General features: G+C 58.9%; 2 protein-coding genes across 2 annotated transcripts; both read right to left on the bottom strand.

Annotated features, from left to right (window-relative positions):
- Positions 1-4,936, bottom strand: CLDN19 (claudin 19). Its single transcript, XM_068414595.1, has 5 exons — positions 4,714-4,936; positions 3,634-3,798; positions 3,418-3,505; positions 2,651-2,797; positions 1-258 (listed from the first exon to the last, which is right to left on the bottom strand). The coding sequence occupies exons 1-5, from the start codon at positions 4,934-4,936 to the stop codon at positions 210-212; spliced, it is 672 nt and encodes a 223-aa protein (XP_068270696.1). The 3' UTR covers positions 1-209.
- Positions 4,937-7,327: 2,391 nt separating this feature from the next.
- Positions 7,328-15,722, bottom strand: P3H1 (prolyl 3-hydroxylase 1). Its single transcript, XM_068414570.1, has 15 exons — positions 15,258-15,722; positions 14,608-14,760; positions 14,202-14,391; positions 13,579-13,710; positions 11,889-12,028; positions 10,427-10,516; positions 10,263-10,315; positions 9,772-9,893; positions 9,462-9,589; positions 9,260-9,355; positions 8,986-9,136; positions 8,381-8,498; positions 8,096-8,171; positions 7,776-7,916; positions 7,328-7,695 (listed from the first exon to the last, which is right to left on the bottom strand). The coding sequence occupies exons 1-15, from the start codon at positions 15,720-15,722 to the stop codon at positions 7,555-7,557; spliced, it is 2,196 nt and encodes a 731-aa protein (XP_068270671.1). The 3' UTR covers positions 7,328-7,554.
- Between the last annotated feature and the right edge of the window lie 68 nt (positions 15,723-15,790).

Genomic DNA, 15,790 nt, shown 5'->3' with positions numbered 1-15,790 from the left:
AGTTAATGCAATTTTATATTAAAATGATAAAAACATTCTTCCACACAACGCTGCGCTCTTGATATAAAAACGCTTTTTTGATTGATTTTTTTTTTTTAAAGCACAACTTTCCTCTTCAGTCCTCACTGCTGCGGGTTTGGTGTGTATTTTTGGAGGGGAACGGCGTAAGTTGGGTTCAGCCACCCAAGCACGTGATGGGTGAAGCCAGACTACAAGCACTGCTCTCCCCTGAGGGGTGAAGACACTTTCACCGGGGGTCTGTGATTTAAAGAGAGAAAGAGGCTGTTAGTGGAGAGAAAAAGAAATCACACCCTGAGCTAAAGCAGCGCATGGGCACAAAATAAAATAAAGGAAAAGAAAAGAGAATAGAGGGGAAAAAAAAAATAGACAAAAAAAAGAATTAAAATAGAGTGGAATAAAATAAGATAGAGCAAAATAAAACAAAATAGAGTAAAATAAAATAAAGTAAAATATAAAGTAAAATAAAGTAAAATATAAAGTAAAATAGAGTAAAATAAAACAGAGTAAAGTAAAATAAAATAGAGTAAAATAGAGTAAAATAAAAGAAAATAGAGTAAAAGAAACCAAAATAGAGTAAAATAAAATAAAATAGAGTAAAATAAAACAAAGTAGAGTAAAATAAAGTAAAACAGAGTAAAGTAAAATAAAGCAAAATATAAAGTAAAATAGAGCAAAATAAAGTAAAATAAAATAAAGTAACATAGAGTAAAATAAAACAAAACAGAGTAAAATAAAACAAAATAAAGTAAAATAGAGTAAAATAAATAAAGTAAAATATAGAGTAAAGTAAATCAGTAAAGTAAAATAGAGTAAGGTAAAAAAATAGAGCAAAATAAAGCAAAATAGAGTAAAATAAAATAAAGTAAAATAAAATAGAGTAAAATAAAATAAAAAAAATCAGCTACTTCAGCTAATTGGGATAAAAAAAATACATATATATATATATATATATAAAATCAAGCTCTTTGGATCATTTGCACCGTTTTTTCCTGCAGGTTGGCTGGCACAGCACATGCACCATGGACGGACGGACGGAGATACGGGGGGTTTGGGGGGGATTCACGGATGAAATGGGAGATGCGGCGGTTGCAGGGCAGTTAGTAGCGGTGGAGCCGAGGTCCAAGGAGGTGGAGGCAATTAGTGCGTTGGCGTTTGACGACTTCACCGCCTGCTCCGAGGGGATCCTGGGGGGGGAGAGGGATTTGGACACGGCGGGGAGGAATCCAGATCCACGGGTCTGTCCGTCGGCAACCTGAAATAGCTGCGCTGGGCACCGAAAGGCAAAACAAGCCCCAGCTTTGTGTTCAAAGCCCCTTTTTTGGCTGCTTTAATTTGACCGACGACATTTATTCTTCTGCTTAACGAGGTCACATACTTGCGCCTGGTGAGAACTAAACCCAGGGCAGATTTGAGCTGGCAGAGCTCAGCTGGAGTGCCAGCAACCGGGTGGGTTCTAATTCCTCGCCTGCTCGAATCAAGAATTAATAATAATATATTAAAAAAAAAAAAAAATATGTTGCTTTTAGGGTAGCATTGAGGAGGGGGAAAACGCTCACACCCCGAGAGCGTCCCTCTGCCAAAAGTGGGGCGCGGGGATGCTCCAGCCCCAGGTTGGGTCTGATGGAGGTGGGCGGCAGCTTCATCCCGGCAAAAACCAAGCACCAGCTTCATCCCCAAACCAGGGCTGTAGGATGCAGAGAGCGGGGGGGGTCCCAGCACAAAGTGCCTCTGTGCAGCACAGCCCCCGCGGGGACCGGCATCGCCATCGCTCTGCACCATCCACGTGACAGACGGACGCAGTCCGGCCACCCACGGCCCTGGCCACCCTTGGCGGGGGGGGGGGTCAACCCACCTGGCAATGATGGATACGGGAGCTACGACCCCAAAAAAACTCCTAAAAGACCTTCTAGCACCTTCCAGTGCCTGAAGGGGCTACAGGAAAGCTGGAGAGGGACTTTTACAAGGGCATGGAGTGACAGGATGAGGGGGAATGGTTTTAAATGGAAAGAGGGAGATTGAGATGAGATATTAGGAAGAAATTCTTTGCTGTGAGGGTGGTGAGACCCTGGCCCAGGCTGCCCAGAGAAGCTGTGGCTGCCCCCTCCCTGGCAGTGTTCAAGGCCAGGTTGGATGGGGCTTGGAGCAACCTGGTCTGGTGGAAGGTGTCCCTGCCTGTGGCAGGGGGGTTGGAACTGGATGGTCTTTAAGGTCCCTTCCAACCCAAACCATCCTGTCAGTCTGTGATTCTATTTTAGAGGATGGCGCTACACTATTTCTTCCCCGAAAGGGTTGTCAAGCACTGGCACAGGCTGCCCAGGGCAGTGGTGGAGTCCCCATCCCTGGGGGGATTTAAAAGCCATGTAGATGTTGTGCTGAGGGACATGGGTTAGTGGTGGGCTTGGCAGTGCTGGGTTAACAGTTGGACTCGATGATCTTACAGGTCCTTCCGAACCAAAACAATTCTATGATTCTATAAACAGCGCTGAAACCTGGAAGATGAGGAGGAGAAGAAAGGTCTCATGGGGCACCCAGGGAGCACGCCGGGGTGGGAGTGCTGGGGTCTTGCCTGTTTTTGGGAGGGGAGGGAGGCGCCGGGCGACAGGAGGGCAGGGTGAGGGGTCAGACGTACTCCCGAGCTGTCGAAGGCTGCGCCTGCCGGTAGTACTGCTGTCCTCGCCGCTCCTTGGCCGGGCAGGAGCAGCACAGGAGGGACCCCCCCAGCAGGGTGAGGCTGGCGGCCCCCCAGCCGACGAAGAGAGCTGAGCCGAATTCGTACCTACGGCGAGAGAGAGCGGGAGGCAGCATCAGTGAGGGGGGCAGAAAAGGCTGAGGTGCAAACCGAGACGGGCACAAGGGCGCTCGAAGCCCTGACGAGGCCACGGGTGACATCAAGGCAGACGTTGGGTTGTCTTCTCTCTGGCCATCCCCATCTTTCACGTTGGCCAGATCCAGCTATCAGGTTTCACACAATCCCAGCCTGGCTGGGGTTGGAAGGCACCTCTGGAGATCATCCAGTCCAACCCCCTGCCAAAGCAGGGTCACCCACAGCACGTTGCACAGGGTCGCGTCCAGGCGGGTTTTGAATATCTCCAGAGAAGGAGACTCCCCACCCTCCCTGGGCAACCTCCCCGTGCTTTAACACTCCCTCGGGCTGAAACTGCATGTGAGTGCTCTCACGCCGTCCCAGCGCAAAGCCAGCGGTGGTACCGACTAAAGCTTTAGCATCAGGGAGACCTCCTGCACCGCGGCAGCTGCGGGGCGGCACCGGTCCCACTCCGCACGGCACATCTGCCTACGACCCCGCGCGTGGCCAAAACCGGCAAGGGAAGGTCCTGCGGGAAGCGCAGGGACAAGCCGAGATTCAGATGAAGAGCATCCGCCGAGCCGGGCTCTTACCTGGCGTTGATGGGGACGGTGCTCTCTCTGAAGAACTCGTAGGTCACCTGCGTTGCGTACAAGGACACAGCGGCCAACGTGCACAGACCTGCACATCAAACGTTGAACATCAGCCCATCACCAACCCAGCTCCTCACCCTTTTCTTCCATCAAACAGCTTTTAAAAGGTGCTTGAGGTCCTACATCAGAGAGGTGCAAGGGCTGGAGCTGCCTTACCGGAGAGGATGAAGAGGACACCACCGGCAACAGCGATGCGGCTCTTGGTAACGGGATCCTCTTCACCAACTTTGGTGCATTTCATGCCCACCACGCTCACGATGATGCCAAAGAAGCCCAGGAGGAGAGAAATCACCATGAGAGCCCGGGAGGTCTGGATGTGAACTGCAAGGGAGGGGAAGAAAAGCCGCTCGCTCGCCAGCCAGTGCTCTCGGCCACGGCCGGTCTCTCCCAAAGCAAGGTCACCTCGTCCCACGCTGGGGATGAACCTGGCCTTAACCCTGTCCTCGCTCCGTGGCTCCTGTGTCACCATGGCTGGTGGGGAGACCTCAGGTTGACTCAGGTCACCGCTCCCAATCCCTTCCCTGACCTTCCTCCCTCCCACACTCATCCTCACCGTGATTGCCCAGGCTGGGAAACACCTTGGCCACAGTGGCCCCGCAGTCCCCGAATGCCACGGGGGTGACGCACAGCCCCGGGGGCTGCGATGGCCCCATGGGGCACTGTCGTTCCTCAAACGTGATGCCCACCCCGGAGCTCAAACCCGCAGGGGCTGGAGTAGGGTGGGGATCTCAGACACACAAAGGGGCTCAAACCCATGGGGCCAAAAGGGGCTCAGACCTGGGGTGGGGGTTGGGGGTCAAAAGGGGCTCAGGCCCATGGGGTGGAGGGGGGAGCCTGGACGCACATTGTGGCTCAGATCATTTGTGGGGGCAAAGGGGGCTCAGACACTTTTGAGGGGGGCTGAGGGGCATTAGAGGGGCTCAGACCCATATGGGGGGGGTGTCAAACCCACAGAGGGGCTCAGACCCATAAGGGGGGGGCTGTCAAACTCATAGGGGGAACGTCAAACCCATAGGGGGGACTCAGACCCATATGGGGGGGTGTCAAACTCATAGGGGGGACGTCAAACCCATAGGGGGGGCTCAGACCCATAAGGGGGGGGGTCAAACCCCCAGAGGGGCTCAGACCCATATTGGGGGGGGGGTCAAACCCACAGAGGGGCTCAGCCCCACGGAGGGGGGTCCACCCCACGGAAGGAAGCGGGGCTGATCCCCACGGGCCCCCCCCCGTACCCACCGTCGAGCGAGAGCAGCGAGTCGTGCAGGCGGCACTGGACCTGCCCGGTGCTCTGCGCGGCGCAGCTCATCCACAGCCCCTCGTGCAGCCCCACGGCCGTGATGATGGCGTCCCCCGCGTACGAGCTCTGCCTCCACTGCGGCACCGCGGCCGCCGCCAGCGCCGCCACCCACCCGCCCAGCGCCGCCACGTACCCGGCCAGCTCCCGCGCCCCGCCGCCCATTGCCGCCGCCTCCCGCCTGCCCGCCCGCGAGCCCCGCGCCGCCGCCGCCGCCGCCACGCCCAGCCACGCCCCCGCCCCGGCTGGACACGGCCCCGGACACGCCCCCTCCGGGGGGGCCTTGGGAGGAGGGGGAAGGCCCTTGGGGCGGGGGGGGGGGGGACTGGGGGGGACGTGGAGGGGACTGGGGAGGCGGGGGGGAGATTGGGGTGCGGGGAGGGGGTGTTTGGGGTGCGGGGAGGGGGAGATTTGGGGCCTTGGGGGGAGATTTGGGTTCTGTGGGGATTTGGGGCCGGGTGGAGCAGATTTGAGGCCTCGGGGGGAGATTTGGATCGGGGGGGGGGGATTGGGGTACTGGGGGGGATTCAGGTACGGGGGAGGTGGGGGGAGATTTGGGGCCTGGGGGGGAGATTTGGGTCAAGGGGGGGGGGAAGATTTGGGTTGGGGGGGGGTAGAGATTTGGGTCCTGGGGGGGATTGGGGTACTGGGGGGATTTGGGTACTGGGGTAGAGATTTGGGTTCTGGGGGGATTCAGGTATGGGGGAGGTGGGGGGAGATTTGGGGCTAGGGCAAGAGATTTGGGGCCTGGGGGGGAGATTTGTGTCAAGGGGGGGAAGATTTGGGTTGGGGGTGGGTAGAGATTTGGGTCCTGGGGGGATGTGGGGCCTTGGGTGGAGATTTGGGTTCGGGGATGGAGATTTGGGTCCTGGGGGGATTGAAGTACTGGGGAGATTTGGGTTCTGGAGGCGGGGGGAGATTTGCATTGGCGGGGTGAAGAATTGGGTCTTGGAGGGAGAAGATTTGGGGCCCAAGGGGAGATTTGTGTCTGAGGGGGGGGAGATTTGGGTCAAGGCAGGGGAAGATTTGGGTTGGGGTGGAGTGGAGATTTGGGTTCTGGGGGGATTTGGGTCTTGGGGTGGAGATTTGAATTCGGGAGGGGATTTGGGTCTTGGGGTGGAGATTTGGGGTCAGGGGGGAGATTTAGGGCCTGGAGGGGGAGAAGATTTGGGTCTGGGGGGGGAAGATGTGGGGCCCAAGGGGAATTTGGATCTGGCTGGGGGGGGAAGATTTGGGGTTGAGGAGGAGCAATTTGGGTCTGGAAGGGGAGATTTGGGGCCTGGAGAGGGGGAGATATGTGTCCTGGAGAGGAGAGATTTGGGTCCTGGTGGGGGGAGATTTGGGTCTCAGGGGGGGTGGTTTGGAGCTGGAGGGGGAGATTTGAAACTTGGGGGAGGATTTGGGGCATGGGGGGAGATTTGGGTCTTGGGGGATGGGAACCCCCAAGTGACAGTGGAGGGAGATGGGGAAAATGGGGGTCCCCCCAAGAGAGGCAGGAAGGCAGGCTGGGGGCAGTGAGCCCCCACCCCATCCGCGACCCCCTGCACCGCTACTGTGGGCTGGGACCCCCCCTCCAGCCGCAGAGGCCCCGGGGGTGGCTCTAGGAATTCAGCACGGGAGCGGGGAAGGGGGTCGTGCCCCCCACGCCCCCAGGCCTGACCCTCGCCTCTCCGTGGGGGGAATCCGGGCATGCCACCGCGGCACCAACAAGAGCCGGCATTGATGGCGGCATCTCCCCGGCAGGAGGGGGACACGGGGTGTGCGTGGGGGCACATGCCACCACCCCGGTGCCACCAAACCAGTGGCAGCCCCGGGACCTGGCAATCGTTAACCGCCCCGGCCTCATCAGCAGTCCGCTCACGCGCTCGGCCGGCCGGGGTCGGACAGCGGCACGGTGGGCAACCACCCATGGACCATCCATTCATCCTGGAGAAACTGTCCCCCACGACCCCCCCGTCTCCCACCCTGATGCTGAACGGGACCTGCCTTACGCCCTCTCCAAATATTACGGGGGTGCCCGGCCCCGGTGGCGTGGGGCAGGATTTATTTGCCCACATTCCCCGGATGGTTATGGTAATGGCCAGGGAACAATTCCCTGCCCTGTTCCAGGGGTGCCACGGTGCTCAATGTCCTTCTTGTTCAAGGACGGTTCCCTCCTCCCCGAAATCCCGGGTCCCTTCCCACGCTGCTGGAGCGGGGTCCAGGGGACGCTGCGGGGCTCAGCCAGGGGTTGCGTTGCTCCTGGGACCTGCTCGCCCTCCTAAAAGTCCCCCTTGTCCCCCAAACGCGTTCCTGGGGTTGCACGGCTGCAAAACCCTCAGGTGGATGTTTGCAGAGGGAAGGATGCGCCCCAACACCGGGCGACGGCCAAGGGTTGCGGGGTGGGGGGACGGCAGCCTCCAGCCCCCGGCTCAGCGAGCGACAGCTTAGAAAAAACCCACCTTTATTCATCCCCTAAAGGCACTTAAATAGCCGCAGGTTCAGCCGAGCGAGTGGAAAGGCACGTGTGGCACTGGGTCCTCACCCCAAAAGAGCATCCCACCCTTGTCCCCCATGTCACCCCCCCCCTCCCCGAGCCTCTGTGATAGCCCCAGGCCCAGCGGCAGCTCCGCAGGGCAAGGCTGGGTGTCGCAGGGGGGGTGCGGGGCATCCCCCAACTCCCCACCCCGCGTCTGTGGGGGGCAGAGGGGGGGTCCCGTCCGGCAGCCCCACGGCTGAGCAGCCTGAGGCCGCAACGCTGGTGTCACCAGTCCTGGCAGGGACATCCTGGTCCCCGTGGGACGTCACAGCTCATCCTTCCCCACCGTGATGGCAGCTGGTGGTTCCTGCTCCGGTGGTTCCTGCTCCGTCTCTGGCTCTCGCAGCAACTCCCCCTCTTCCGTGCCGAAAAGCATCTTCACCAGATCATCCGCCTGCACGCGCTCCTGTGGGGCAGACCCACGGGGATAAGCGTGGCCACTGTCCCCCCCAAAACCACCCACCCGCGGCCAAGGAGGGAGCTTACCCGCTCACTGTGTCGAGGGTCCAGGGTGAACCAGAGGGCGATGGCGCAGCGCTGGCCCTTGGTCACGGCTTTCACCCCGTGGGGGTTCTCCGAGCCGGAGGAGAAGCCCACGGCACGACCACACTGCGGCTGAACCTTGGCCTGCGATGGATGGGAGACCCTGGTCAGGACACACTTGGTGGGAAGGGGGGTGGGTTGGTCTCCCCCAGCCCAAGTTCATCCCTTGTGGTGGCTCGAGGGGCTTTCCCAGGGGACGGGGCCAGCAGGCAGGAGCTGGGTTTGGTGCTGCACGTGGATCCTCAAGGAGCTGAGCTACTTACGGTCTCCGTCTTGGCATCCAGCTCAGTGAAGTAGAAAGTTCCTCCTTCGAAGTCCCCGTTGAGGTAGAGGATGGCACTAAAGGAAGCAGGGGACAAGAGGAGGTGATGACCATCACCCCAGGCCACAGCTCTAGCAACTGTGGGCTTCCCCAAGACCATGGCAAGAGGCAGAGGCAGGAGAGCCCAGGCTGGGTTGTCCTCCCACCCTGCTCCTCCCAACCCAGATGCCACCAAGCTGTGGTGCTCTCGGGTGGGGAAGCTCTAGCTGATAGACACCACCAATACCTGTAATCCCGGAAGGTGTAGGCTGGCGGTTCCTTCACGCACACCAGGGCCTCTGCATTGAGGATGCAGTTGTCCACGTGCACCTCATGGCTGTTGTCACTCCGGCCTTCTTGCTTCTCTAGGGTGGAATGAGACCTGTCACATCAGGATCCCTTTGTCCCTGCAGGACCGGGGTCTGTCCCCAAGTGCCATGTGCTCGGAGGTGATGAGAAAGTCACCTGTAGCCTAAAGCCTTCCGCTCACTGGAGAGTGGACCATGAGAGGCACATGGCACTTGTCCCATGGCATCTCCATGGCCCTCTAGACACAGCCTCTCCCAGCACCCAATCCCAAATGCCTCCAGTTGCTGAAATCCGTTAGGGCATGAAGCCACCTACCCCGCTGGAGGCAACCAACAGATCTACTCATCTTCCCAAACCAGGCTTAGGGACAAGCTCCCCACACCTTCCTTTTGGGAAAAGGAGCAGGTTAGGGAGCTACAAGGAGGTCTCCAAGGAAAAGTTCAAGACCAGACCACCCTAGCTGTTGGAGAGGACCCAGATAGGAGAAGAGGCCGAAGGAGACTTGCTTCTCCTCGGGTTGTGTTCCTCCGAGGCCATGCTCACCATCGATGGCTGTGCGGCACACCAGGTGCGAGTAGGAGAAGTGGAGCGGGACCTCCAGGCAGAAGTAGGACTCCATCATGTGCCGCACCTTCTCCGTCACGTTGTAGTAGAGGTAGGCGCTCTGCAGGGGCACCTTGCCCTCCTGGCCCAGCTGTGGGGGATGGATGGGACACAGGCTCAGCCCTAGGTGGGTTGGGCAAGCATGGGCAGCTGCATGCTCCAAGCCCCCCCTCCCTTGCCTCCACGGCCTGTTTCTCCCTGCAGCCACCCTAACCTTGAGGGCCTTGAGGACAGTCACGCCATAGAAGGTCTCGCTGGGGGTGTGAGGAGATGTCTTCCCACGATAGCCGTCCCCAGCCGAGGCAGCTGCCTGCAAAGCCCAACTGGTGTTACCGGTCCAACTTCTGAGCCACAAGATGGGACCCTTCAGCATCCCCTGCCCCATCCCTGCCTTCTCCTCCTGTCCCCACGCTTACATTGGTGAGTTTCTGCAGCTCCCGGCACTCCTCGTCGGAAAGGACCCCGTCCACCACAACACGCTGGGAGCCGTTCAGGGTCTTGGAGTTCATGGTGACACTGGCTCCTTCGTACACCAAGGGGCCACCTGTGGCACAAACGAGATCAGGAGGACACAGGGATGGGTGCCACCAACCCTAGGGTACAGCGCTGAGGGAAGCCGTGGTCCTGCCATGTGCTCCTGCCACCACCCATGTGGAGGGACCCCCTGCGAGCTGGCAGTGGGGACATGGAGGTTTTCATCCCACCTCCCCTCCTGGACTTCCGTACCTTCTCGGATGAACTTGCTCATATCGGCAGACTCTTTGGCCTTCTCCTCCACCAGCGTCTCGATCTCCTTCATGAGGTTGCCGATCTCCTCCGAGATGCGTGCCGCCGTCTCCCGCTCCACCCTGGGCATGTGGCAGCCATCAGCTCCACCGCCCCACTGTCCCCACGTCAGGAACAAGGGGCACCAGGACAAGGGCAGGACAAGTTGTCTCCATGGGCCAGTGACAAAGCCCAGGGCTGGAGAGAGTCATCTCAATGCAGCCCTCACCCCGAGCTGCTTGGGATGACCCACCCATCCTCATCACCCCAAGGGACAACAGGGAGTGAAGTTCTGCCCTCCAGCAGCCTCCTCCAGCTCCAGCCCCAAAAACCCTCCCTGGCAGCAGGCCCATGGTCACGGCCTTTGGCCCAAACCCCATGGAAGAAGAAGGGTTCGTCCCATCGGTCCCCCCGTTGGGTAGGCTTGACCATCAGCTTGGGAGGGCACTCACTTTTGTTTCTCTCGCAGCCTTTTTGGTATCACCTCTTCAGGTGTCCACGTGTCCTGCAGCCAGAAGAACAACATCAGGAGCTGGACGAGGATCTGGCTGGGATGCAGACCCCTTATTCCCTTACCATCTGGCCACCGCGTCCAGCCTGATCCAGCACCACTCACCGGGTCCACGAAGGGGATGCCGAAGACATCGTAACTGAAGAAGAGCAGCTCCTTCTCCATCAGGCTTTGCTGGCGGTATGCCTGGATCTCCTGTGGCAAGGGGCAGAGGGATGGGGTGAGGGTGCAGCACAAAGGCTCTGGAAAGACCCCAAGTGAGGGCAGGAGGGTGCAGGGTTTACATCATTGCTGCGGTCCTTGCTCCAGACCCGCAGCCCTCGTTTCCCGGTCCCTCTGGCAGCTGGGGAGCAAGTGGCTTTCCCCATCCTGCATGAACTTCCCTGTCCCGTGTGGATGAGCCCTGGGGAGAGGACGGGGGAGACAGAGGCACAGGCACATCCCTCCTGCAGGAAGCTCTTTAGAACCAGATTCCCTTCCCTGCTCCACCTGACATGGGGCAGAGACCTCCATCCCTGCCTACCACTTCCCAGGCAGCACCCAAACATCCAGATCCAGCTATTTTCAAGCCAAATCATCTCCTTTTTAAGCAATTTCACTTCAGTTGTGGAAGTCTGTAGCAGAGGTGGGCTCAGATCCTCCTAAAAAGTCTGTCCGTCTGCCTCTCGTAGACCTCTCCTGCAAGAGCTGGTCCATTTGTGCAAGCCATCAAGCCTTCACTTGGCCAAAGATATTTTGTCAGTGATGTTTTCCAGTCTCTCAGCTATTTTCCACCTTGTTAAGTCTTGCATCCATCCATTCCTCTCCATCTTGCAGAATCACCGACTGGTTGGGGTTGGAAGGCACCTCTGGAGATCATCCAGTCCAACCCCCTACCAAAGCAGGGTCACCCACAGCACGTTGCACAGGGTCGTGTCCAGGTGGGTTTTGAATATCTCCAGAGAAGGAGACTCCCCACCCTCCCTGGGCAGCCTGTGCCAGTGCTCTGGCACCCTCAAAGTAAAGAAGTTTTTCCTCATATTCAGATGGAACTTCCCATGTTTCAGTTTGTGCCCGTTGCCCCTTGTCCTGTCACTGGGCACCACTGAGAAGAGTCTGGTCCCATCCCCTTGACACCCACCCCTGAGGTATCTGTAAGCATTGATAAGATCCCCCCTCAGTCTGCTCTTCTCCTGGCTGAACAGCCCCAGCTCCCTCAGCCTCTCCTCGTAGCAGAGATGCTCCAGCCCTCTGACCATCTCCGTACCCCCCCGCTGGACTCTCTCCAGTAGTTCCTTGTCTTTCTTGAACTGGGGGGCCCAGAACTGCACACAGTTACTCCAGGTGTGGCCTCACCAGGGCAGTGTAGAGAGGGAGGAGAACCTCCCTCGACCTGCTGGCCACACTCTTCCTCATGCACCCCAGGACACCATTGGCCTTCCTGGCCCCAAGGGCACATTGTTGGCTCATGGGGTGGCTGGACCAGAGCAGTCCCATCCAGAGCAGACCCCAAAACCTCTGCAAAGGTTACGAGCCCCAGGAGGGGAGAAGATGTCCCTGCAATGGCTCATCCCAGCCGGTCACTCACCTCTCGAGGTTGGATGGGTCCTGCCAGGTTTTCCCCCAGGACGGCGGTGTAATACACCAAATTCTGGTTCATCACCTCGTCGTTTGGGAAGAAGAGCAAATACGTTTTGGCGCATTCAATGGCTTTTTCGTAATTCCCACCTGCAAAGAGAAATGGGGCTGTTACGGCACGTCCAAGAGCATCAGGGACAGAGCAAACACGGATATGGAGGAGAAACAAGAAAGTCCTTGTTCTCCAAAGAGTCTCCCAAGTAGGGCAGATACCCTGGAGCAAAGATAACTGCTGCCATGAAGGCAGCATTAAGAGTTCAAGGTGCTCTCCTGCCTTCAGAAATCATCTGACCAGAAATCAGGGCCACTACTTGGGTAGTTTTCTCGCTTGGAAAACATCTTGAAGCCTATTTCCAGGCAGCAAGACCCACCCATTTCCAGGCTAACCAGCAATTTTCAGCCACTTAAGCACCCTGACCCACTTTCACGCAAAGGATTGCAGCCTTTCAATCTTCTTGGACTTCATTTTTTTTTTTCCCTCCTTTTGGAGAAGTTTGCACAGAAACAGTTTAGATTTTTCTAAGGAGGTGAACGAAAAATAAAATAACTCAGGCAAATACACCCAAGTTTACAACTAACTGTTCTGGAGGGGGAGGATGCCTCTGTGGTTTGGAACAAGAGGTGGATAGCTGGCAGGAAACACAAAAAAATGCTTCTCTAGGCTGTTATTTCACTTGGAAAGTGAAGCTGCCCCAGAACCCAGCATCTAACATGACATTGAGGGTTCCTGCAACCAAGCGCAGCGAGATCCAGCTCTCCTGTGGCACGTTGCAGGCTGGAGGAGTGAGGTGGTGTGAACCTCATGAAGATCAACAAGGTCATATGGAAGGTCTTGCACTTGTATCAGTAAAGACTGGGGAATGGATGGGTTTAGAGCAGCCATGTGGAGAAGGAGCTGGAGATACTGGTGGACAAAAAACTGGACGTGAGCCGGCAATGTGCGCTCACAGCCCAGAAGGCCAACCACATCCTGGGCTGCATCAAAGGAAGCGTGGCCAGCAGGTCAAGGGAGGGGATTCTACCCCTCTACTCTGCTCTGGTGAGACTCCACCTGCAGTGCTGCGGCCAGCTCTGGGGTCCACAGCACAGGAAGGACATGGAGCTGTTGGAGCGACTCCAGAGGAGGCCACAAAAATGGTTAGAAGGATGGAACACCTCTATGAAGAAAGACTGAGTTGGGGTTGTTGAGCCTGAAGATGAGAAGGGTCCAGGGAGACCTTCTTGTAGCCTTTCCATACACAACAGGGGCTTACAAGAAAGAACGAGACAACTTTTTACCAAGGCTTGTAGTGACAGGACAAGGGGCAACAGTTTTAAACAGAAAGACGGCAGGTTTAGGCTGGACACAAGGAAGAAATTTTTTATGATGAGGGTGGTGAGATACTGGAGCAGGTTGCCCAGAGAAGTTGTGGATGCCCCATCATTGGAAGCATTCAAGATCAGGTCGGATGGGGCTTTGAGCAACCTGATTTAGTGCAAGATGCCCCTGCATCTTGGGTTGGACTAGATGATCTTTGAAGGTCCCTTCCCAACCCAACCCATTCTGCGAGTCTATGATTTCAGCCTGTGAAGAACAGCCTGTGCAGAGCACAATGTCCAGCTCCAATGGCCAACAGAGGACAGGGCAATGAGCTACTTACTGTTGTAGTAGGCAAACTGGAGGTAGTTGAAGTGCGAGGGCAGGAAATCCTCCAAGGGCTTCTCCCGGCCAGGCTGGGAGGCCAGCTCCGTAACACAGCCCTGCTTGCAGCTTAGCACCTGCATGTAGTGATCTGGTGGAGAAAAACCCTGTGTTGCTGCTAGTGGTCGCCCAAGGGGTGGTGGACAGGACCTTGAGGGGTCTCCACTTCAACCTCCTGCTCGCAGCAGGGCTGTTGACAGCTTTTTTGGTGGTGGAAACCCTCAAGGATGGTGGTCGCCCACCTCTGCGTGACCGGTGGTGGGGCTGTGCTGCTGTCTGGGGACAGAGTGGCCATCCTCAGCCTCCCATCCTTGTGTCCTGGTGACCCTCTGCTGGTCCCTCTCCTGTTTCTCCACATCCCTCTGGAATTTGGGGGGTTCCTGGGCATAACCCCCAGCACTGAGCATGGGCAAACGTCTCCTGACACTTACTGGCCACCCTCCTCCTGGTGAAACCTAGGACGGGGTTTGCCCTCTTTGGGGACCCACCACCCTCCAGGTCTTTGGGGACCTCTTTGGGGACCACCACCTCCCAGGATTGTCCCCAACTCTTGAGACAGGACACAGCACACGCGGCTCCTACCTGTGATGGCCTGGAAAAGGTCTGCATTGTACTCCAGGTAGTTGTAGCCCTCGTAGTCGTAGGGTCCCTCGCAAAGCGCGCGGCATTCGGCGTCTGCCACAAAATACTCCTCCAGTGCCTTCTCCAGGTGCAGGATGGCGGCAGCCGGCTGCTCCTCCGTGTAAAACCGGACACCCAGCCGAAACTCGGTCTGTGGAGGGATGAGAGATGATGGTGGGGGCTCAACGCCCCGCTCCCTGCGGTGGAGCACCCGGGGTGCCTTGTCCCCATGGGATGGGGATGGACCTCCAGCACCAAGGTGGCACCTCATGAACTTGCCAAGCCAACAGCTGCGGTGTGACCTCCCCAGGTCTGGCAGTGGAAGGGTGTTTTGGGAGGGGTCGCCCAAGGCAGTGGGGGGTCTCACCAAGTGGGGTTTGGCCTCCAGGTCGGTGAAGTCGTCCTCGCGGACCCCCGCCATGGCTTGGTAGTACTCCAGGTTCTGCCTCATCTCCTGGTGCCCGGGGTTGGCCACAAAGAAGGTATGCGCTGCCGCCGCCGCCTGCGCCGGCCGGTTCATCTGGACGGGACAGGGTGGGGGGTGAGAAAGGGGCCCGCCCCGTGGTGTGAATCCCCCACGGGGTGCGGAGGGGACCCCCGTCCCCGGGGCATCACGGTGGCCAGGGGGTCCCGCAGCCGGGAAGGAGGGAGGGAGGCGACGGGGGGCGGCTCCAGCGAGCTCCGACGTGGCACTGCGGGGTGGGGGGGGAAGGGGAGGGACGGGCAGAACCCGGGGCCGCCGTCCGACACCCCCCACCGCGCCGGGGCGGGGAACCGGACCCCTCCCGGGTCCCGGGACCACCCTCCCCGGATCGCCCCCACCCGGTTCTCTCGCTCCTACCCCCTCCCCCCACACCTCCCGCCGCGGGTCCCGGGATCCCTCCGGGCATCCCCCCCCATCCCGGATCCCGCTGCACCGGGACAAGCTCCGTCCCCTTCCCGGGGTCGTTGCCGGTCCCGCCGCCCCCGGAACCTGCCCCCCCCCGCCCCGTCCCGGTCCTGCCGCCGGTCCCGCACCTTGAAATAGGCGACCTGGAGGTAGTTGTAGGGGCTGCGCTTGCTGAACTCCCGGTCCATCTCGTCGCTCAGCCGGTACCGGGAGGGCGCGGCGGGCCCGCAGCCCCGCAGGCAGGCGGCGCGGCGCAGCAGCCCCCGGAAGAACAGCAGGTCGCGGAGCACCGGTTCGGGCTGGGGCTCGGTCCCCTCTGCCGGTCCGGCCGTGGCGTTGGCACAGCGCAGGCGGCACCGCGCTAACCGGGAGCGCACGGCCGCCCGGGCCCGGAGCGCCCGCTCCATATGCAGCACCACGGCGGGCCAGTCACCCCGAGAGTACGCCTCGGCCCCGGCGGCGAACAGAGCGTCCGGGGGCTGGGCGGGCAGCGGGGGGTCGGCCGGTACCGCTACCGGCCCTGGTCCCGGCTCCGGTGGCGTCGCCGCCCGCGCCAGCAGCACCAGCACCGGCAGCAGCGCGGGCAGCGCCATGGCTGAGCCTCGGGGCCGCGCCTCGGGGCCGCGCCCCGCCCCACTCCGCCCGGTCCCGCCCCGCCCCG

Source organism: Nyctibius grandis, chromosome 17 (genome assembly GCF_013368605.1).
Source record: "Nyctibius grandis isolate bNycGra1 chromosome 17, bNycGra1.pri, whole genome shotgun sequence".
Lineage (NCBI taxonomy): Eukaryota > Metazoa > Chordata > Aves > Nyctibiiformes > Nyctibiidae > Nyctibius > Nyctibius grandis.
This window is presented reverse-complemented; position numbering and strand designations above follow the sequence as displayed.

What these genes read in the sequence shown, in the direction of transcription:
- CLDN19 (XM_068414595.1), bottom strand. Translation starts at nt 4,936, where the DNA reads ATGGGCGGCGGGGCGCGGGAGCTGGCCGGGTACGTGGCGGCGCTGGGC. An exon ending in TGTCCTCTTCATCCTCTCCG is followed by an intron (nt 3,506 to 3,633) that starts GTAAGGCAGCTC and finishes TTTGATGTGCAG; the next exon opens with GTCTGTGCACGTTGGCCGCT. An exon ending in CAGCCTTCGACAGCTCGGGA is followed by an intron (nt 259 to 2,650) that starts GTACGTCTGACC and finishes TTTAAATCACAG; the next exon opens with ACCCCCGGTGAAAGTGTCTT.
- P3H1 (XM_068414570.1), bottom strand. Translation starts at nt 15,722, where the DNA reads ATGGCGCTGCCCGCGCTGCTGCCGGTGCTGGTGCTGCTGGCGCGGGCG. An exon ending in AGGCTGCGAGAGAAACAAAA is followed by an intron (nt 9,894 to 10,262) that starts GTGAGTGCCCTC and finishes CCACATGCCCAG; the next exon opens with GGTGGAGCGGGAGACGGCGG. An exon ending in GAGCAAGTTCATCCGAGAAG is followed by an intron (nt 9,590 to 9,771) that starts GTACGGAAGTCC and finishes TTTGTGCCACAG; the next exon opens with GTGGCCCCTTGGTGTACGAA.